Below are 22,601 nucleotides of genomic sequence, written 5' to 3'. Positions count from 1 at the left end.
TCAGATCTGAGAGATATACGGTCACTAGTCTAAGTTAACCCCAAATGAGCTTCCATGGCAGAATGGACATTCAGTCTGGAAGAAAGGAAGGCTGCACTGGTAAGTAGGAGAAAAAAGAGGGGAACAAGGTGCAAGGCAGAGTAGTTTGATTTTTAAAGATCCCAGCATGTTTTGTGATGAGCTTCTTCAGGAGATCTCGATTGGAAACTTCTCTAAGTTTCACCCAGAACAAATAATGGAAGTTCCATCCCAGAAAACTTTGACAACTAAGTTGTACACCATGCTGGATGTCATCAACTACTTAATTAGCAGAGCCCTCTCAAATATATTGCATTTTATCTCCTAGTTGCTCAAAGGAACTCAGGGCATGTAGAGATTCACCCAAAGTCACTCAGAGACCTTTGAGGCTGAGTGAGGATTCCAGTCCACCTCTCCCCTGTTAATAGTCTTTACAGCGTTGTTGTGAAGGTAAAAAGGGGGGAATGATGTAAATAGCCTTGAGTCCTCCACTGGGTAGAAAGGTGGGATAGAAAGGAATGAAATAAATAAACTAGGTGGTTTCAAATTCATCATTGTAGAACTGTATCATAATTCCTGTGGAACTGTGCTTCAGGATCGCAGGTCAAGCATGTATTCCCTAAGCCTCAACATAGGTTTGTCAAACCCATGTGGATTCTCCCTGCCTGCCTAAAACAAATCTGAAGGCAAATCTATCCATCCACAGTGCTTAATTGAAGCTCCAACCAAAGTTATACTGATTGACATGAATAACAGTGTGCTAGATTCCCCATTCTGCTTGAATGGAGAACATGTCTTTGTGTGCAGTCTTAGAACATGCATTAGGATCAGACTGGGAGGACTAAGAGCATGTTGCATTTTTGTTTTTCCTTCAGCTTCAAGTGACATTTGATAGTAAAGAAGTACCCTGAAGATCCATGAATGCGTATTAAAATTAGCATCAGTTTTAGCTTATATATATACACACAGCACATTTTAGGCAAATTAGGAAAGACAGCACATTTTGGGCAAATACTTTAACAAGTTCTCAAGGATGAACAAAAACCTTGGACTGAGTCATTTACTACAAAAAATACCCTTTAATAAAAGGGTTACGGTATCATTCTTTCCCTTAACATCAAGTTTTCTGTATGTGACTTCTCATGAATAGTGTGAGACACAGGATTACCACTGCACTGAAACCTTAGTCTTGGCCTTGACAGACACTCATGTAGAGTCAATAGTCCCAAGTTACTGATTAGCAGAAAACAACACAAGCCCTAACATAAACTTAACAAGTTGCACAAGGCATGTAGAGCAAACCAGGATCTTTCAGTAAATTCATCTGCACCTGTTAGAGAGCCAGTGTGGTACTGTGGTTAAGAGCGGCAGACTCTAATCTGGAGAACCGGGTCTGATTATAGAGTTGCCAAGTTTACTTGTGGTTTAGAGAGGAGGACTCTGTTCACATGCGCTTCGTGTGCGTGTCATGATGATGTCACCCAGAAGTGAAATTGTCGCACTGGGACACTCTAGGAGTCATGTTTTCCCCGACTCCTAGAGCATCCTTGGTGCAATATGCCTGGTGAAATGACATCACTTCCGGGTAATATTATCATGTCAGGCATGTCAGGCACCAATGGTGCTTTTGGGGGGTGGGGTTCCCCCATTGGCCAGCTCCATCCTGGTGGGTTGGGGGCTTCAAACTGGGGGAAACCCTGTCCCCAGCAGGAACACTGGAGTCCTAGGACTGATTCCCTCTTCCTCCTCCATGGAAAGCTTTGGGCCAATCATGGTTCTCTCAGAACTCCGTCAGCCTTGCCTACCTCACAAGGTGCCTGTTGAGGGGAGAGGAAGGGAAAGGCGGTAGTAAGTTGCTTTAGTAAGCTAGAGATATAAGGGAAAGGCAGTAGTAAACTAGAGATATAAGTGGGATATAAAAACCAACTCTTCTTCTTAGAGAAACTGGATTTAAAAAAAAAAAATTCAAGAAGCCTGAGTATCACTAGGTTACTACCTACTACATCATATCCTAATTGCAGGGTGAGCTTTATAAAACAGACATTTGTTAATAAGGGCTATACACAAGAAAATTGAAGGTACAAATACAACAATACCAATTACAGTGGGTGAAGGACCCATACTTCCTGTTTAGGCCTTAATTAAGAAAAGCACATTTCTGCATTAATTCCTGTACCAATACTTTCATGTTCCAGATGTCTATCCAATAGTTCTTTCAGGATGGCTAATCTGTGGCTTCGGCTGAAAGGATGGCAGATGCTTTGGGGGAATTTTTGCTTTTCATACAAGATGCATATCCGTTTAATCTTTTCTCTTAAGACATCACCTGTTTGCTCGATAAAAAGCTGATGGGCATTTTTTTTTTTTGCATGATATTGCATGTTCATGATTGGAAGATGCAGAAAGGCATATCTCCTCAATGAGAGGGGCCAGAGACTTTACTTTCACTTAGGCTTGATTCACACATAACATGAAACCAGGACTTATCTTAACAACGGGTAGTTGTGGAACCAGGAACTGGCTCACAGACAATCCCTCAAATTCTACTTTGTCTTGACTTCAGGTTGCATATTTTATCTAAAACATCAATATGCCCCACCTGCCTTGTGATCAGTGGCCGTCACCTTTGCTCTTTCCCCTGTCTCCCCCACAAACAATCCTTGCACTAAGGAACAAGACAGGCAGTCCATGCCACATCACAATGAGAACTAATCGTGGCAAATCAACTAACCAGCCTCAAATCAATGGTTTGGATCCAGCGATGTACAAGTGGAACCTTAAACAGACTTAGCAATTCTGGTTGTGTAAGATCTTGAGGGACACCGAACACTTTCCTCCTTATATATTACCAGAAATTAGTTGCACAAAATCTTGTACAAGCAAAAAGGCAACAATTAGTCTCACAAGTTATTGAGGAATACTCAGCATGGGTTCTGTAAGGGCAGATCTTCCCTCGCTAACCTGTTACAGTTCTTTGAGGAGGTGGACAAACATGTGGACAAAGGGGACCCAATAGATGTTGTTCACCTTGACTTCCAGAAAGCTTTTGATAAAGTTCCTCATCAAAGGCTCCTTAGTAAGCTCGAGAGTCATGGGGTGTTTTCGCACTGACCTTAATCAGCAGCGATGCCCCTCTTCACCGCGCAGGATCGGCGCGGATTTCGCACTAATTGCCGCGGAGCACCCGGAAGAGCCGGAAAGTCCCGCGGCTTTTGCGGCGCAAATGGAAACCGCCAAAAACCAGTTTCCATTTGCGCTGCAAAAGCCGCGGGACTTTCCGGCTCTTCCGGGTGCTCCGCGGCAGTTAGTGAGAAATCCGCGCCGATCCTGCGCGGTGAAGAGGGGCGTCGCTGCTGATTAAGGTCAGTGTGAAAACGCCCATGGAGTAAAAGGACAGGTCCTCTTGTGGATCAAAAACTGGCTAATTAATAGGAAGCAGAGAGTGAGTATAAATGGGCAGTCTTCACAGTGGAGGACAGAAAGCAGTGGGGTGCTGAAGGGCTCATTACTGGGACCCATGTTCTTTAACTTGTTCATTAATGATCTAGAGTTGGGAGTAAGCAGTGAAGTGGCCAAGTTTGCAGATGACATTAAATTGTTCAGGGTGATGAGAACCAGAGAGGATTGTGAGGCACTCCAAAGGGATCTGTTAAGGCTGGGTGAGTGGGCATCAATGTGACAGATGAGGTTCAATGTGGCCAAGTGCAAAGTAATGCACATTGGGCCAAGAATCCCAGCTACAAATACAAGTTGATGGGTTGCGAACTGACAGAGACTGACCAAGAGAGAGATCTTGGGGTCATGGTAGATAACTCACTGAAAATGTTAAGACAGTGTGTGATTGCAATAAAAAAGGCCAACACCATGCTGGGAATTATTAGGAAGGGAATTGAAAACAAATCAGCCAGCATCATAATGCCCCTGTATAAATCGATGGTGCGGTCTCATTTGGAATATTGTGTACAATTCTGGTCACCGCACCTCAAAAAGGATATTATAGCATTGGAAAAAGTGCAGAAAAGGGCAACCAGAATGATTAAAGGGCTGGAACACCTTCCCTATGAAGAAAGATTAAAACGCTTGGGGCTCTTTAGCTTGGAGAAACGTCGACTGTGGGGTGACATGATAGAGGTTTACAAGATTATGCATGGGATGGAGAAAGTAGAGAAAGAAGTACTTTTCTCCCTTTCTCACAATACAAGAACTCATGGGCATTTAATGAAATTGCTGAGCAGTCAGGTTAAAACGGATAAAAGGAAGTACTTCTTCACCCAAAGGGTGATTAACATGTGGAATTCACTGCCACAGGAGGTGGTGGCGGCTACAAGCATAGGCAGCTTTTAGAGGGGATTGGATAAAGATATGGAGCAGATGTCCATCAGTGGCTATTAGCCACAGTGTATGTGTGTGTGTGTGTGTGTGTATATATATATATATATATATATACACACACACACACACACACACACACAAACAAGTACTCTAGCACAAGCAAAAATATTGTCCTGGATCCAGGGCAAGCCCTCGACTGTCTGGCACCCTAGGCAATCACCTAGTTTGCTTAGTGGCAGAGCAGTCCTTGGCTGTATCTAAGTCATGGTTTCTAATCATTGTTTGATATAACTCAGTTATCCAGACCTAGCACTGTGGCTTGTGTTTGGTCATCCACAGTTTAATTAAACTTAACATTTTGCATGATTTCTGAACACAGATCTCTTCTCAAGTGGAAGCGCATCTGATGACTGGAGGTACTGAAATATGGCAAGGCCAGTAGCTGTAAAAGGTCTTGCGTACCTTTTTGAACATCCGGGACAGCACCCTGGCAGGATTTGGCTGTATTATTTTTCCCTTGGGATAGACCAACAACACTATAATCACCGATGCTTCTAAAATGTCTCTTTGGTTCTTATGGAAGGAATAAGAAGGTATAATTTCCATGTTTGTCCTGCTGGCAACTTCTAATACTGTGTTGGTTATTACTTAGGCAAACAGAAAACCTGCAGCCAATCAAAATAATATGCTTGGCAGAAGAGCTGGGTAAAGTTTAATAGCTCTGGTTCCTCAGCATTTTTTTTAAAAAAGGATAAAACCGGAATAATAATTTCTGGCAGGGAGGAGTAAGGAATATTTATAATTCTGATTGTTCTCCTGTGAGGTTCACATTCTAATTTCTGAAGTCTAACCAGCTCCAAACTGTCAAGTAAAGAAAAGAGAAATGAGCTGGATTCTGACTTCCAAGTAACTCCTTCAGGTGTCAGCTCTATTCTCCCTAGACCCTCCCAGCAGCTGGACTAAATATGTTTAACATAAGAAGACGATGAGAAAGAGGAGATTTGGACACTTTCATGGGGCTCAGACGAAAGGCTTGGACTCAAGCCTTTTCTGCTTCCCTGGTTTGAGACTCCTCAGCCGCCTGATAGCATACTGAGAGGTGGCAGTGGCTGTCCTGCTCAGCTACAGCACCCAGCCAGTTTGGTGTAGTGGTTAAGTGCACAGACTCTTATCTGGGAGAATCAGGTTTGATCCCCCCCTCCTTCACTTGCAGCTGCTGAAAAGGCATTGGGTCAGCCATAGCTATCGCAGAGCTGTCCTTGAAAGGACAGCTTCCATGAGAGCTCTCTCAGCCCCACCTATGAGAGCTCTCTCAGCCATAGCTATCGCAGAGCTGTCCTTGAAAGGACAGCTTCCATGAGAGCTCTCTCAGCCCCACCTATCTCACAGGGTGTCTGTTGTGGGGGAGGGAAGGTAAAGGAGATTGTAAGCCACTTGGAGACTCTGAGATTCAGAGCATAGGGTGGGGTATAAATCTAGTATCATCTTCTTCCTCCTCCTCTAACGTCATCCTTGTGCAGCACATCAAAGCTAAAATGTTGCAAGAACAAGGCTTAGACAGCCACGGATAGCAATGTGGCCACATGCATGTACAGGAGGCACCAAGGGAAGAGCATCTTATTTACTTACCTGGATACTTCCACCCGACTCTTCCCCACTGAATGTGGACTCAAAGCAGCTTACAAAGATGAGCAAGCAATAACAATCTACCAAATACTACAAATCTACCAGTAAGCAACCAAGGAATTCATGAAGGTGGGAAGGGGACTGGCGCAAGTGGAAAAAGCTCTGCCTGCTGATGTCTCTGCTTAGGATGGCGCTGTAAATGTGGCAGTTCTGTTAGAAGCAACATCTTATCTGTGACGGATGGGATGAAAGCGCCATTTCAATTGGGGACAGATGAAGAGCACTGACATGCATTTGTTAACACCTCTCACCACTTCCTGTGAAATGTGTTTGGTGGTATTTCTTACCCCATTCCGTTCTACCAATAAAATGCAATATGCCATTTTGCAATGTGCCAGTGCAATCCCACAAGAAAAAGGCAGAGAATTATGGAACATGAAGTTGTTGTGGCAAGCAATACTATAACTAATAACTGCACTCTTGCAAGGAAAGGAAGAGGTTGACAGGAAACATGTTGAGTACTGAAGCAAACTCCTAGGTCCTAGATTTTACCTCTTCCTTGTCTCACAAAGTTTTGCATGGGAACATGATAAAAATGATAGTTTGCTGTAAGTAATGAAAGCATAACTGATTGGACAAAGAATGGCAAAGCTCGTTAATGAGAAGTTAGGGATTTCAAGAAAAAGGGTACTATTGAATACAAAATACAAAACCTGTGGAAATTTCTTCTCGGCTGTCCAACAAATATGAGTTTGTTCCTTTGTATTTTGCAGTCCTGAAACGTAATACTCCAGTGCTCTAGTCTGATCTGTGTTTTACATGAGACACTGCAGTAATTCATTTGATTTCAAGAGTAATTCATTTGATTTCAAGAGGCTTTCAAAACTAATCAGTAAGCAAAATGATTTTATCCAGGCATATGTGAAATGTATTTTACTGTTTTCATTGCTGGCACTAAGCTAAGACTATGTTAGATGAGAACTCATGCAGCAGTCCTATAAAACAGAGTATAAACAAGTCTGTTAACATTTATGGCACATTTATAAAATATACATTATATATATATATATATCCCATGCTAACAAAATATGCATCACAGCTACCTGGATAGATTCCTCTAGGTTTCCATGTAATTTATTAAACAATGTTTTTTAGGAACAAAAAACCTCCCCTTCTTTGGTATTTTATCTTAACCAATATGGATGAAAACCCAGGAATAAGCAGATGAAACAAAGGTATTTCTAGACTATTGTGAAAGTGCACCATTCCCTAAACAGATTCTTGTTTATTCTTTTTCTGGTCTGTAGAAACCAATATTGACACAATATTTTCCCCTTCCTTAGGTCTCAGACTATAAGTTCAAAATTATTTATTTTGTTACAGTACATATTTGCAAAAGGAAAACATATAAAAGGTTGGCCACAACTGTCTTACAATAGAAATTCATATTTTTTTTCCTTTTGGTTCTGGATGCGCTCTATATAAATCTCATGACATGAACAGTAAACCCTTTCTATTTTCCATATGGAATCAGTGTTTTTGTGTACTTAAAATCCTGTCAAAAATGTAATTTCTACTATTTCTTGACATGTTTGGAATAAGAGTCAAACAAAAGTGACATGAAGGGTTGGATTCTATAGATCAGTTCTGCTAATGACAGCACTTTCCTCCAAGGCTAGGAACCCTCTGATGATGCAGAAGACTTCCGCCAGCAGAAAGCACCTTGTGTTGGAGGAAAGTGCCACCATTAGCAGAACAGATCAGTGGGATCCAATCCACAGTTTCTGTTAAGGCAGACCTAAGCCCAATGCAAATCACGAGGCTGCCGTGACCAACAGGAGCTAGACATCCAGTTGTTCTTCCTCTTCCCAAAATATTTAGCAAGGGAAATCTGCAATGTGATGTCCTCATGTCGTGCATTTCTCCACTCCCTGAGTAGCAATGACTAAGAATGCAGAGCAAGGATGGATAAAGGTATCATGTGTACCCTTTATTACAAGTAGCTGTAAGAAGAGGAAATGGACGCAGGGCTTTTGGTAGCAGTCCCAGAATGTGTGTCACTTCTTTGGAGGGACCAGTGATATACTGCTTTTGGGAGATCACTAACTTATCTCATACCATAAATTAGCCTAGTGAGCTACTGAAAGAAACCTGCGTTCAAGCTGTTTAAAGGTTCTGCTTAAAGTTACCAGAGCTAAACAAAAGACAGATAACATCATACCAGTTCAACTTGAATTTTCCCTTTGGGGAATCCTTCTTCTTGTCACAAAAGTGTATGTGTGTGTGTGGGGGGGGGGGGAACAGCACTGACCCCAATCCAAACATAGATAATTGCACAGTTGAATTTATTTCAAGGGGAAAAGTATTACTGAGGTTCTTTGGACTGGGGCAAATGAATGGAATGGAGTACTGACTGTGTGCCTGTTGCTGGACAAAATGGAAAAAAAAGCCAAGAGAAACTGCTGTACTAATCATGGCAAGACACAGTGGTTTGTAAACAGAACAGGTCCTTGAGGGTGAGGCCTCTTGAATTACTAAATTAAGTGTACTGCTGAGAGAACACTCACCAGAAAAACCCTGACCTTCACATCTGGATCCCAAAAGCCTTTCATAAGAGAAGTAGTGATGAACATAAAAACATAAGAAGAACATAAGAAAACGGGATCAGACCAGTGGTCCATCTGGTCCAGTATCCTGTCTCACACAGTGGCCAACCAGTTCCTCTGGAGGGCCAACAACAGGGCATAGAGGCCAAGGCCTTCCCTTGATGTTGCCTCCTGGCTCTGGGATTCGGAGGTTTACTGCATCTGAAAGTGGAAGTTACTAGATATGCATTGCAATGCTAATTAATTTATAGGAGCTTTTTCTTCAGCTGAGATTGACTGGAGGATCTACAGCTGATAATTATCAACTGGCCCTTAGATTTTGCAACAACAAATTGAGAAAGATCTATTGCTGGATTGTGGCTTCAGGCTATAGCATGCACTTTGCATGCTGAAGACCACAGATTTATTCCCTGGTTATCTCCAGACAAAAGATTTCAATGTTGTGGGTATTTGGAAAGACCTAGAGTAGGTTCAACAGACCAAGCATGTGGCTCAGTATAAGGCAGAAGCAGATGTCCCTGTGTGAAATAAGTATAGCTGGGAGCTTTGGAATACTGCTGTAAATCCAGAGTAGAAGATGGCTTGGGCAACACAGGCAGAGGAATGAGGTGGTCCCAACCTAGATGACTGCTGAGGTGGTAAACTGGACTGCTCCCTTTCAGATTGCAGGGGAGGGATGACATTTTTTTAAGTTTTGCCACAATTTATAATTGAAAATAAGTGGAAAAACTAGCAATATGAAAAGGGCTAGATTCCTAATTTTTTATTGGTTCTGAGTTCTTTCTCTCAAGGAGGAGCGTTAGAAGTATGACTCCTCCCTCCACAGTCCAGTGGGGTACAGGCTGTTCTATCCACTCAGAATCCTACCACCTTGAAAGCCAACGTGGGATAGTGGTTAAGAGTGACGGACTCTAATTGGGAGAACCGGATTCAGCTCCACACTCCTCCACATGAAGCCAGCTGAGTGACCTTTGGGCCAGTCACCGCTCTCTCAGAGTTCTCTCAGCCCCCAAATAAGTCTAGCTTAGTGGTGTATAACACAAAAAGAGCTAGAACCTCAGGCTGCCAGACAATCTTAGGATCTCCTGGCTATACTACACATAATTCATTCATTCTACTGCCTCATTTTGCTGCCTTTGTCAACCCTGCCTTGTCCTTTCACAAATTCTCCCTTTAAAATGTAATCATTTACACCCACCCACACACCCACCCCAATTTTCAACTAACAAGACCCTGATCTAACTGTAATCACTGGCCGTAAATTTCACCCAACACCTCAGGGCTCTGGCAAGTTTCCTCATCTGTTTCAAGACTTTCAGCCAGTCAATTCCATAGCGTCTGGATAGAGACATGAAAGCCTGTTGTTGGATGCAGATCTCCCTTGCTGGATTAGGCCATCAATATTTCACCTCTGCTGAATATTTCATGGACTCACGTTGCTTTCTAACACACAGTTTCAATAGTTTGGGACTGACAGAAAGATACAAGGGCAAATGACTGGCAAATGAAAACAAATCAGATCCCCCTTGGTACAGTTTCTTTTGGTCTTTACATCCTCTCTGTAAACTGCCTGCTGACAAAGATGAAGAAACGGCTATATTTTCCGGCTATAATAATACAGCCCTGACACTTGGAAAGGATACCGAGAATGGATTAATCAGAAGGAAGCTGGAGATCAAGAATAAACAAACAGAACAGGATTTAGAAGTTTTAAGTGGGATCCAGCTACTTAGCGGATACTGTAGCCCTGCGAGAAGAAGTGTGAATTTTTCAGTACAGTTCAAGCTGAAATGAATAGCAGCTCTCATTCCCAAAGTTAAATACCGTCTGTGCATATAAAACAGTTCATTCATTAGTCCAAGTGTTCCTGTTGTTGCGATCTTGAAAAAGCATTCCCTCATCCCTGAGTTTGTTCTTCATAGAAACGGAAGCTTTGGAGGGCCACCTAGAGAATTGCCGAGAAATACATTGAGAGGGCTGTAATGCAAATCCCATTTGCAAAGATTACACAATTTGCACTTTAGCTACTGAATGCAGTACAGAGGGTAGCCATGTTGGTCAGCTGGAGAATAGCTAGATCTGAGTCCCGTGGCGCATTGGAGACCAATACAATTTTTCAGGGTGTAACATTTTGTGAGTCGAAGCATCCTTTGTCGGGGGAGGAGGGGCTTTAACTCTCTAAAGCTTATACCCCCAAAATCTTTTTTGTCTTTAAGGTGCTACTGGAGTAGAATCTAGTCAAATAGATTCCCAGAGTGGGTGTAGGGCCGAACTAAAAGCCCCAAGCAATCAGACAGACTTCAGTACTCTTTCACCAACAATGCTAGCCAGATACCAGATGACCTTGGGCCAAAAGCACTGTTCCTGATTGTTCACTGTGCCTGCCCACTGTTTGGTTTTGTAGCCATGCTTTGCTTGCATGGCTTCATTCACTACATTGGAACTTAAATATATATATATTAAACAATTACAAACAAATAATCAAGCCAGGCACAAAGGCAAATGCAGCCTTCTGCTGCTGCTTATGCCACCCACTGGAATTCAGAAATACACTGCCTCTGAACATTTTGTGACTATAGCTAATAGTTAATAACTATTGAAGGGTCTACCGTCCAATCGTGTGCCTAAACATGGAATCCTATGCAGATTCTACTCCATTCTAAGCCCAAGTTTTAGTCTTGAATTTGTCTTTTCTGCACTGTGCCTATTATTTGTTATGTTTTACAGGCTTAATAAAAAAAAGAACATAAATAATGGACGACAACAACAGCTATGACAACAGAGATGGTCAGCTGGCAGCTCCTCAGCCAAATCTGACCCTTGAATAGTGATACCCATGTGCCAAACACCAGCCCAGATATGACAGGTATAGATGGCTATTAAAAGACTTCAATGGGCAATGATGTTGATGGTCTTAGACTAGAGTAGCTCTGCATGGTATTGCAATGTTACATTTCTGGATAAATCTGCATAAATCTTCTGTTTTCACTGGATGGTATGATATAGCTGGAATGACTCCACAACTTTGCCACCCTCGTTGCACAATGCAGACTGGGATGGGTGGGTATGTAGGCTACATGGAGATTTATGGAGTAAAGTGTTCACCCATTTGTGTGGATCAGGTGTCAGCAGCAATCGCTTCCCTCTGTGTTGCTGGGGACCCTTTTATGCCAGAGTAAGGAATTAATGGGGCTTTCTGACAGCATTAGGCAACACTAACTATGCCATCGTTTAGTGGTACCACAAAGCGGGAGGAGGAGCAGCAGACAGAATGTTCAAGTGGTGGCCACATTGTGTTCCTTTGCCATTTGCCTCAGTAGTTAACTAGAACTGGTACAGAAGAAGTAGTCTGAAGAGGATGTTCTTCCCTCAGGCAGATATCCTACTAGTGAAAGCTGCATGACATTGATCTGAGTAGCTATCAGAGCTAATTATCCCTTTTCAATGTAGCAATTCTATAAAGTCCCAAAAATGCATGTAGAGAGGAGAAGCCAATATCATTGTTGCTTCCTCATATTTGTTGCCCGATAGGATGGAACAATGATATTAATGTGGGAATGAATCATGTTTTGGCCCCACCTCCACAGTTACTTTATACAAACATTGTCAGTGATCACGTGATGGGGAAACATCTCCAGTATAACAAGAATGGACTGTTCCTCAAAGCAGGATATCTCGAGGGTCCTCAGACTTTTTGTAACCCTCTCTCTCAGAAGCAAACAGATAAACATTTCTTCTGGCTAATGTGTTACCTTCTTCACAAGTTGATCCCATCCACTTGTGGAGACAAGTGCATCTCCCATTGCGAGCATTGCACTGGGATCTATTAGCACACTTGCATTGCTGAGAGCAGTTGGGGCCATATCTGTTTGGCCTGCATTCTGCAAGGCAAAAAAAAAAAAAGTTTAGCATATCTTAATTTCCAGAGTTTTCATTTCATTTCATTCATTACTTTTTTTTTCAAATAAGTGTTTTAAAGCAATGTGGAGAGTGGTAGGAAGAGAAAAGAGAAATACAAACTTGCTAGTCAGATACTTCTGGAACCTTCCGTTTCAATTCAGTCAACAGCTTAAACCTGGTAAATGATCTTTTGGATTGCAATCAGCTAATTAAACTTGGTAATATCTCCATATTCCAAAAGTTCAATGAAGATGCAACCTGGAAGGCTGCATATATTGTCAAGTGAGCCGCACTGTGGCTCTGACATACCCAGAAAGATTCAGGTTCGAACACCCACTCTGCCATGGAACCTTGCTGGGTGCCCTTGGCCTAGTCACACACTCTCACCCCTCAGGGTGGCTGTGAGGTTACAATGGAGGAGAAGAGAATGATGTAATCTGGTTTGGGTTCCTGTTGTGGACAAAGAGGGTATATAAATAGAGTAAATAACTAATAAATTTAGATGAAGAGGGGGGCAGAAAAAGGGTAGGTTGGTTGATGGGTGGAACGGGAGAGAAGAAAACAGGGAAGAGAGTGCATGTCAGTAAGAGAGAAGAAGGAAACACTGTGAAGAAGGAGGTACATGTAGAAAGTGAGGTGCCCCTCACAAGTCCTCATGGGTCCATATGGGCCTGGCAACCAGCACTGCACAACTCAACCAGAGTTTTCCCAGCTGCCAGGGGGAGGGAGGGAAAGCTTACGACAGGGGCAGATGAAGGTTAGGTTCGCTGGTGAGTGGGAAGGGGAGGAAGAAACAGGAATAGATATGAGGGCTTTCTGTGAAGGGGAATAAGTAATAGTGGAAGAGGGGGAAATGAAATCCCGCCTGCAAATCCTTGTAGGTCCCTTGTTCCTTTTATCCTGCAAACAATCCTGTGGGGGAGGTTTGGCCGACAGTGACTAGCAGAAGACCACCAATGGCGCAGTCCCAAGCAAAGTTATGCCCTTCCGGGTCTGTTGAAATCAAATGGCTTTGAATGTTCTAACTCTGCTTAGGACTGCACTGCAAATAACCTCCACGGCAAAGTGACAATCTGTTCTTCCGGTTACATCACACTGCATCTCATAACTTTTCCTCATTCCTGATTTTTCTTTTTCTTGCTTTTGTAGATGCCAAGGCCGGGTTGCTCTGCCTTATCCTATCCCCTACCATACCTAAGTGGCAACGAATACAAAGGATCTTTTCTTTCTCCTGTCCAGCTATCATATAATGAACAATGATCCCCAGACACTTTACAATCACAACCCCCACGTGTGGGAGAATTTTTTTATTTTTAAAAAGTGAGATTCAGACCCTTCAGCTCTTTCAATTAAGGAAACGTTATGAGACAGGCACTTGCAAACACCTCTGGGCCTGATTTTAATTTAAGTAATAACCACATTTTCATGTTCATAACAATGTGTATTTAAGACATCTGTTTGAAAGTCTGCAATGTTAATTTAGCGGGGGGTGGGTGGGGGGAAGCAACCCAATAAAGGCCTGCTATATATTCTCTTGGCTTTTTTTTTTTAAATTAACATTATGGTTGTTTAATGGGTGCTTTACCAGAGTTCAAATTAAAATCAGGCCTTTTATCTTTATAGCTTGTGCCGAAGCACAGCTGCTCCTGGTTATATCGCAGATGAACTGGGCCTAATTGAAAATAAAAATGCAAATAAAATCGGGCTCATAACAGCTTCCCCCCCCCCCAGCTTGTGCGGGGGGGGGGAGTTTGCACTGCCTGTTTAGAAGAAAATAAAAGCAAGCTGTACTCCCCCCTCCCTTTTCCACAGTGAGTAGAAAACTTCACTCTTATTTTTTGGGGCTGAGATCCCCCCCCTTGTGTTCCCCACTTGTCTAAACAAATATATAGAGCTGGGGGAGAAAAAAAATTCCTTTGGATTCATGTTGCTATTCTCATTTGGATTGTGTGGTCCATACTCAAACCACAGAAGGCTGAAAGATTGAGCTAAGTTGGAATCTTGACCACAGGACGGTGCAGTGAGGAAGAGAGTCATTTCCTTCTCTCCACTCTTTGGGTCACACCATCTTCTGTGCTTCCAAGCATTCTGGGGCACCTCATTCACGCTGGCTGCATTTGAAAGCAATTCTCGCTGTTTCCCCTTTGGAGTTGTAGATCCCTAGCTTGTAAGCAACGGGCAGTTCCTTCCATTCCTTTAGACTCAGGACCACATTTCAACACTGGGTGGTTGTTGTTTTTTTTTCTTTTTCCATTTGCAAGAAGTGAATGATAAGTGGAGGCAATTCTAGGTTTACATACCAACGTAAACCATAAATAAGCTGTTTTATATAACCTCTCTGAAGTCAGTAAAGATGAGGGCTCTGCTGCATTGTCTGATAATGTATTCTCTTTCATAGCTATATAGTTAAGGTTAAGGGTTGGATCCAAAGTTTCCATTTTACTAATGGTGGAATTTTACTGCAGTGGAAGGCACATGTTCTACTGATGGAAGGCTCCATGTACCAAAAGAAGACAACATTAGTGGTACATGAAACTTTGGACTAATGCATTGTCTAGGGAAAATTTTTTTCTTGAGAATAAATAATAAATGTGAACTCCATGGATCATATCTCTACTCAAAAGAGCCACGTAAAACTGGCTGTGATGGTACACATATGTACACACCCATGTATACAAGTTGACTATGTAAACTTGATACAGGAAGCTAGGTGAACATCTACTTTGACTTCAGCAGACTGGCTGGGAAGGTTGTACTTCCATCAGCTTGGTTATCTGACATACACTTGCATTACCATTATTATGTTCCCACAGGTTTTCTAACAAAACAATAAAAGCAAGTATATAAGAATTCCTCCCCAGATTATGTAAAAAAGTATATTCTGGAGCAGATTTCTATCTCTGGTGATCTCAAGGGTAAATATACGAACAAACAAAAAATGCTTCAATGGAAGAATCCAATGCAAATGTGCCTAACTAGGGTTCATCAAATATCTTTCCCTCAGGCTTCCAAGATTTGTTCTGTGACTCAAAAGGAGAAGGAAGAAGGCATCTACAGCGCATATCTCTAGAGGGAAAAAATTCCTCATATTTGGTCACACAGGGCCCTTTTTGCAGCAGGAGTTCATTTGCATATTAGGCCACACCTTCTTGATGTAGCCAATCCTCCAAGAGCTTACAGGGCTCTTCTTACAAGGCCTACTGTAAGCTCTTGGAGGATTGGCTACATCAAGAAGCTGCAGCCTAATATGCAAAGGAGCTCCTGCTACAAAAAGAGCCCTGGGTCACTGACTCAAAGTCCAGTGCCTTTGCTATCTAGCGTCAAATCCACTGCATGCATTTTAGCCTGATCCACAATTGCTTCATCCTCCTCTCTATTTGCAGCACAATATGGCAAGCAAAATATGGCAGAGAGCTGAGATGGGTAGATTGGATTGCACTAGTGGAAAATTTTGTGTTGGAGTATTCCCATATGGGGAAGAAAATTTCCTGCAAGTTAAAAAATAATTTAAAAAAACCCTACTGCAGCAAGAAGGAGTGGGCTGAACCAGAAGTCTTCTCAGTACTTCTTTTCACCCCAAAGTCACAACACAGCAGATATGTATAATGTTTTCTGACTTTTAAATTATAAAATGAGAACTGCCACTTTAATAGCTGATAGATGATCTGCTTCGTCCTTTCCCATTCAGACATCTTTCTGCTCAATATCAAATGTGTTCTTCATGGGGAGGGGGGATACCTGTTTCTCTTCCCATCAGTGAAAAAGCACCTGAACAGATATTTTGGCTAAGAGTGTTAAGCATCTCTTGTAGGGATGCTTCAATAACCACTAAAAAGGAAAGGCAGTCCCCTGTGATCAAGCACCAGTTGTTTCCAACTCTGGGTGATGTCGCATCATGACGTTTTCACAGCAGACTTTTTACGGGGTGGTTTGCCATTGCCTTCCCCAGTCATCTACACTATACTTTACTCCCACTAGTATGGCGCATACCCTGATTGCAAAGTCATTAGCAGGAAGTAAATTCTTTCACTGAGCAGAGTTGCTGTTTGTGAGAGTCAATTTTTCATTCAGCAGTTTTGGCTTTTTGTGAGTAGCTCAGGCCTAGTGAGTTACTTTCTGTGTATTCAGACAGATCATTTGCAACCAGTAATATGCCAGGCAAACAAAGAGAGAGAAAGAGAGACTAATGGCAGTGCTGCTTTCCTTTTTGCAGACCTTTCATTTACAGGGCACTGCTCAACAGGTGACTGTTTAAGCCAGGGGTGTCGAACTCATTTGTTATGAGGGCCAGATCTGACATAAATGAGACCTTGCTGGGCTGGGTCATGTCAGGTTGGGCCAGGCCATGTGTGTATTTATTTAAGATTAGGTAGCAGAGATATAAACTTTATAAAGCACACAGACAAATACTATTAAATATATATATTTTTAAAAAACTTAAAACATGCTTAAAACATTAGCACTCGTTGGTTTTAAAGGTACTTTCTTTGTATTTCTTCCATGGGATCCAGGGAACTCAGCAAAGGAAGCTGTGGCTCTTTCCTTCCTTCCCCAGGGGACTGGGAGGGGGGGAGCCTCAGCCAATGGAAAGAAGAGAGGCTTGGCTCAGTAGCTCCGCTGTGCAACTGAGAGAGCCTGGAAAAATGAGCTTTGCCTTCCCCCCTTCCTCTCCATGGTAGGATCCTCAACTAATGGAGACAACAGAGGATTTGCTCTGTAACTCCTGTGCAATTGAGCAAGCCTTGCAAAGCAAACTGTTACGGAAAAGGAAGCAAGATATAGGGAGAAGGAAGCAGATGACAGCCAGTTGCTCGGAGGCCTGATAGGAGCCCTCTGGGGGCCTGATTTGGCCCCCAAACTGCATGTTTGACACCCCTGGTTTAAGCAGCAAGCAAACCATTCAGTAAACCAGCCATATGTTTAAAAAAAGTTTTGTAATTTGGGGTTTGTCTAAGCCTGTGTCGTTGGTGTTATTTCACGCATGCACATTTTAACACAGTCTTACAGGACTCATTGCTCCCTCCCCCATGCACACATAATTGAATTACCTGATCCTACCATCTATGACCCTGCAGGAGAATCCATTTCACCTACTCTGTGGAATGGAACGCCACCATCACAGCTAACACATAGCCAGAAAACTGTTCGGCAGTTGCTGAAGTTGGAACACACCTGTCAAAAATGGTATGCTTGCCTGTTGAACGTGTCCTCAGTGAACTCCATGACACTTCATGACACAGCCAGTTTGGTGTAGTGGTTAAGTGTGCGGACTCTTATCTGGGAGAACTCTTATCCCCACTCCTCCACTTGCACCTGCTAGCATGGCCTTGGATCAGCCATAGCTCTGGCAGAGGTTGTCCTTGAAAGGGCAGCTGCTGTGAGAGCCCTCTCCAGCCCCACTCACCTCACAGGGTGTTTGTTGTGGGGGAGGAAGGTAAAGGAGATTGTGAGCCGCTCTGAGACTCTTCAGAGTGGAGGGCGGGATATAAATCCAATATCTTCTTCTTCTTCTTCTTCTTCTTCCCCTTGTCGCTTCTTCTCACAACTCACAGATTTCTGTGGCTTTTTAATACTTTGAAAAAGCATCAGGAGACTATTAACATCCCTCTGCTGTGTTAACATCTAGCTTGGCCCTTACTGGAAGGGAATTTTTCTTTTATGCAGATGACCATTCAATGATGCCATCTCCTGTCACCGTAGTACATGTGTATATCGACCAAGTGTGAAAATACAGAAGGAAAAACACTGGTACGAACAACATTCTGTTTTCTTACCTATTTCACATCTCTCCCCAGTCCTGCCGGGCAGGCAAAGGCAATTCCCAGTCACTGGATCACACCGAGCTGATCCTTCACAGTCACACCGGTGTTGACATTTATCCCCAAACCACCCAATGGCACAACCTGAAAAAGAGTAGTTTAATTTTTTTTAGTACTTTTTTTGTGTGTATGTGCTTGTATGCCTGGTGCTCATGGTGACCTCCAGCATCCCCTACTGGGGCCTGGACCTTTTATACGCCTGCCTTTGTCTCCCGGCCCTGGTATTCCTTTGGAGGTCTCCCTTCCAAGTGTTTGCCAGGGGCGGCCCTGCTTAGCTTCGAAGATCTGATGAGATCACGCTTGCCTGGGCTATTCAGGGCTGGCATTTTAGTTTTTTAATGCTTTATTTAAAATGTTTAAATAACAGTTGTAATCAGGGCTCTTTTTCTAGCAGGAGCTCCTCTGCATATTAGGCCATGCCCCCTGATGTAGCCAATCCTCCTGGAGCTTACAGTTAGGCCCTGTATGAAGAGCCCTCTAAGCTTTTGGAGGATGGGCTACATCAGGGGGACGTGGCCCAATATGCAGAAGAGCTCCTGCTAAAAAAAGAGCCCTGGTTGTAATTACAGATTGCAAAAAAAATTTAAAAAAATTCCCATGCTTTGGCTACGAACTGGAATATAAAGTACAAGGAGAGGAGCAAAGTTACATCACATGAGTCAGACGGTGCAGGAATAAGTTTACATATAATACATCCTTATTATCTTATATCTGACAAAGGGAGATTTGAGTCCTGAAAGCTCAGCTCTTGCTGTTTTCAAAGGTGCAAACAGGAGAGCAGTGGCAGCACAGTGAAAGACCAAAGTAACAAAATAACTGTGCCTGAAAAAAAACAACCTTTCCACACAATTTCAATGGAAATATCAAAAGTTTCTTAATAGCGAACAATCACAAAAATAGTATCAGTAATGTCAGTTCAAAACGTACAACCACAGTGTCCCTTATAGCAAAAGTCAATTCTCCTGAAGGTTTTCTGTCATTAAAAAAGTCATAGAAGATCCAGAATTCAAATCAAGAAGAGGAGTCTATCCACAGTAATCGGTTCAAAAGGATAATTTTCCCTCATGTGATCTCCAGCTTAAAGATTCATGTTTTGCTGAATGAAGTTTTTCCCACAAGCCGAATGAGAAGAATATCTTGAGAAATTGGTGAGTGCCAGAGATTTGCTATAGTAAATATTCCGTTTGGCTTGTGGAAAAAGCTTCATTCAGCAAAACATGAATCTTTATCACCTGAAGGAAAATTATCCTTTTGAGCTGATTACTGTGGATAGACTCCTCTTCTTGATTTGAATTCTGGATCTTCTATGACATTTTTTTAATGACAGAAAACTTTCAGGAGTCACACAGAACTGACTTTTGCTATAAGGGACTCTGTGTTTTGTATGTTTAGTACCGATATGACTGATACTATTTTTGTGATTGTTCACTGTTAAGAAACTTTTGATATTTCCACTGAAATTGTGTGGAAAGGTTTTTTCAGGCACAGTTATTTTGTTACCTTGGTTTTCAAAAGTGCTGCTGAACTCAGCTCTAGGGGCTCTAGATTATAATGTTCCAGAGTTTTATTTAATAGTGACTATGAATCCTGATGCTGGGAAAGACAGAAGGCAAAAGAAGAAGGCGACGGCAAAAGATGAGATGACTGGACAGTGTTACTGATGTAACTAACATGAATTTGAGCAGACCAGAGGATGGTGGAAGACAGGAGGGCCTGGTGTGACTTTGTCCAGGGGATCGCAAAGAGTCGGACTCGACTGTGTGACTGAACAACAAAATGAATGATGATGCAATAAAATCAATAGATATCAATGAAAATATTTGTAAATGTCATTGTCTCTGGAGAGGACCTGTGACACCCTGGGGAGATGGGATGGGGAGAACTTGGCCTTCAGCGCTGAGCTTTCCACTTGCTCCGTCCCACTGCCAGCTGCCTGCCTGTAAAAGAACTTGAAGTCTGCTAAGGTTTGTTAATTAATTGTTAATCACTTCATGTTTGTATTATATTTCGATGTTTGACCTCTTCAGTGTTTTTAATATAAATGGAATATAAATAAATTTTAAAATATGTTAAGCAAATTATCTTACATCATCACACAGTATTTCAATGACAATGACCTATATGCAAAATATTATTTTCAGCTGCTAACCAAAAAAAAAAATTAAGGGTTTTCTCTTCGACCATCAAAAAAGGCTATTATTCAGGGTTTTCTTTGAGCAGGAACGTACAGGAATGCAGTTCCGGCTGGCTTGGTGTCAGGGGGTGTGGCATAATATGCAAATGAGTTCCTGCTGGGCTTTTTAAAACAACAACAACAAAGCCCTGATGGAGAAAATAGGACCTGCATGGAGAAAAGCTAAGTGGAATAGGGGCAGTAAGAAGGATAGGGATTGGGAGAAATTAACTGGGAAAACTGGCTGGATCCAACCTGTGGGAAATAATCACAATCTCAGCACCTGACCCCGCCAGTGCTTCAGCCAGGGAGGGCCACAGGGACACCCAAACCTGTGCCAAGCCAACCCAGTGGTGAAAAAGGGCTGTGCGGGGGACGCAACACCTGACCTGCCTGAGCAAGAAGATGATGCCCAGCTTGCACAGCCCGGGGCAGTCCCTATCCCACCTCAGGCTTGCATAGACCAGAGGAGAAGGAATTTGGTATGCCTGAATCCCATGTAGGAGAAGGTGTGGGGCTTGAAAAGAAGTGACTGGCTTGGCAAGCAGCCTGCTTCTCCCTTCCTTTCTATTGGCAGGGCCCTTTCTCCATCCAAGTCTGCCCCTGGCTTCAGTTCTCGGGCAATTTTTAAAAGACATTAATATACATACCCTTTTCACACTGTACTCCTTGGAAGCCAGGAAGACAAAGGCACTGCCCTGTGGTTGGAAGACAGGTAGCTCCATTTTTGCAGTGGCATGGATACCGGCATTTGAGACCATAAAATCCAGAAGGGCAGGCTGGGAAACGAAATAACTCCATTAATTCAGAAGCGCCACAGCTCTGTTTGTTACTCAGTGATTTATCACATTTATATTCCAACCTTCCCCCAAGGAGCCAGGACAGTGCATATCGAGGGTCTGCAACCTTTTACGATTAAAGAGTCAATCTGTGTCAAAATTCAGTGTAAGAAAGCCCATTTTCCTAACTGAAACAACACATCCTAACATTACTGATAACTGATATGTTGATCAATAAATCACAAAGTTTCTGCATCCCAAACACTGGTAAGTTTATTTATTTAGTTCCATTTATATCCTGCCCTCCCCACTGAAGTGGACTCAGGACGGCTTACATATTCATGCATATGCATGGGTATAACATATAATAAATAGGATAAAAATCATAAAACAATTTAACAACTACAAGACATAAATATTTACATTTCTACATTTCGGTGTTATGATCTTACAATCAGATTTATGTTTTCTGAAAGCGAGTCTTCGATGGTCCTTTCTGCTGCTGCTATAGAGCAGCTTGCAAGAGGTGGGCCGGATGTTTCCTGAGAACTGTAGTGGCCAGCAATCTAGTTTGCAAACGTCTGGTAGAAGAATGAAGTCATTCAGGCCCTGCGGAACTGTATGAGCTCTCACAGGGCCCTAACTTCTTCCAGTAACTTATTCCACCAGCGTGGGGCCACAACAGAGAAGGCTCTGGCTCCAGTAGTCATGAGCTTGGCCTCCTTAGGGCCGGGGAATGAGAGGAGATTTTGTGACCCTGACCAAAGTGCTCTCCGAGAAACATGTGGAGAAAGGCACTACCTAAGGTATGCAGGTCCCTGGCCATATAGGGCCTTAAAGGTAAGAACCAGCACCTTGAAATGAATCTGGTACACAATAGGCAACCAGTGCAGCGCCTTCAGCACAGGTGGAATATGCTCCCATGAGGGAAGACCCAATAGCAATGTGGCTGCCGCGTTCTGCACTAGTTGAAGCTTCCGAGTTCGAGATAAGGGCAGCCCCATGTAGAGTAATCCAATCTTGAGGTGAGTCATATGTTAGGGAAGGGCAGCACGCATAAAGTCTCACAATATGTAATATACACAAGTGTATCTTAGGCCACAGCCCATCAGATTTTCTCCTTTGGCTTGCACCTCCAGCCCCACCCAAGCTGTAAAAATCTGCAGGAAGAGAAAGATGATGCTTCCAGATGGAGGTCACTTGGACTTGAAGATAGTGGATTTATATCCTGCTCTATACTCTGAATCTCAGAGTCTCAGAGCAGTCACAATATCCTTTTACCTTCCCCCTGCTTCCCCCCACAACAGACACCCTGTGACGTAGGTGGGGCTGAGAGAACTTTCACAGC

At 42.8% G+C, this 22,601-nt stretch overlaps 1 protein-coding gene across 1 annotated transcript in view; it reads right to left on the bottom strand.

Moving 5' to 3' along the window:
• Nucleotides 1-10,279: 10,279 nt before the first annotated feature.
• The window catches only part of LOC132574197 (multiple epidermal growth factor-like domains protein 6), a 273,518-nt gene continuing 261,196 nt past the window's right edge, over nt 10,280-22,601 (bottom strand). The window contains exons 22-25 of the mRNA XM_060242461.1: nt 21,125-21,253; nt 18,257-18,385; nt 12,335-12,463; nt 10,280-10,527 (exon numbers count right to left, since the gene is read on the bottom strand). Of these exons, the coding sequence (XP_060098444.1) occupies nt 10,499-10,527; nt 12,335-12,463; nt 18,257-18,385; nt 21,125-21,253 (416 nt within the window). The 3' untranslated portion in view covers nt 10,280-10,498. The remainder of the gene's footprint in view (nt 10,528-12,334; nt 12,464-18,256; nt 18,386-21,124; nt 21,254-22,601) is intronic.

This window comes from Heteronotia binoei, chromosome 6 (genome assembly GCF_032191835.1).
Source record: "Heteronotia binoei isolate CCM8104 ecotype False Entrance Well chromosome 6, APGP_CSIRO_Hbin_v1, whole genome shotgun sequence".
NCBI lineage: Eukaryota > Metazoa > Chordata > Lepidosauria > Squamata > Gekkonidae > Heteronotia > Heteronotia binoei.
The sequence above is the reverse complement of the archived record's forward strand: the minus strand, read 5'-3'. Positions and strand labels throughout refer to the sequence as shown.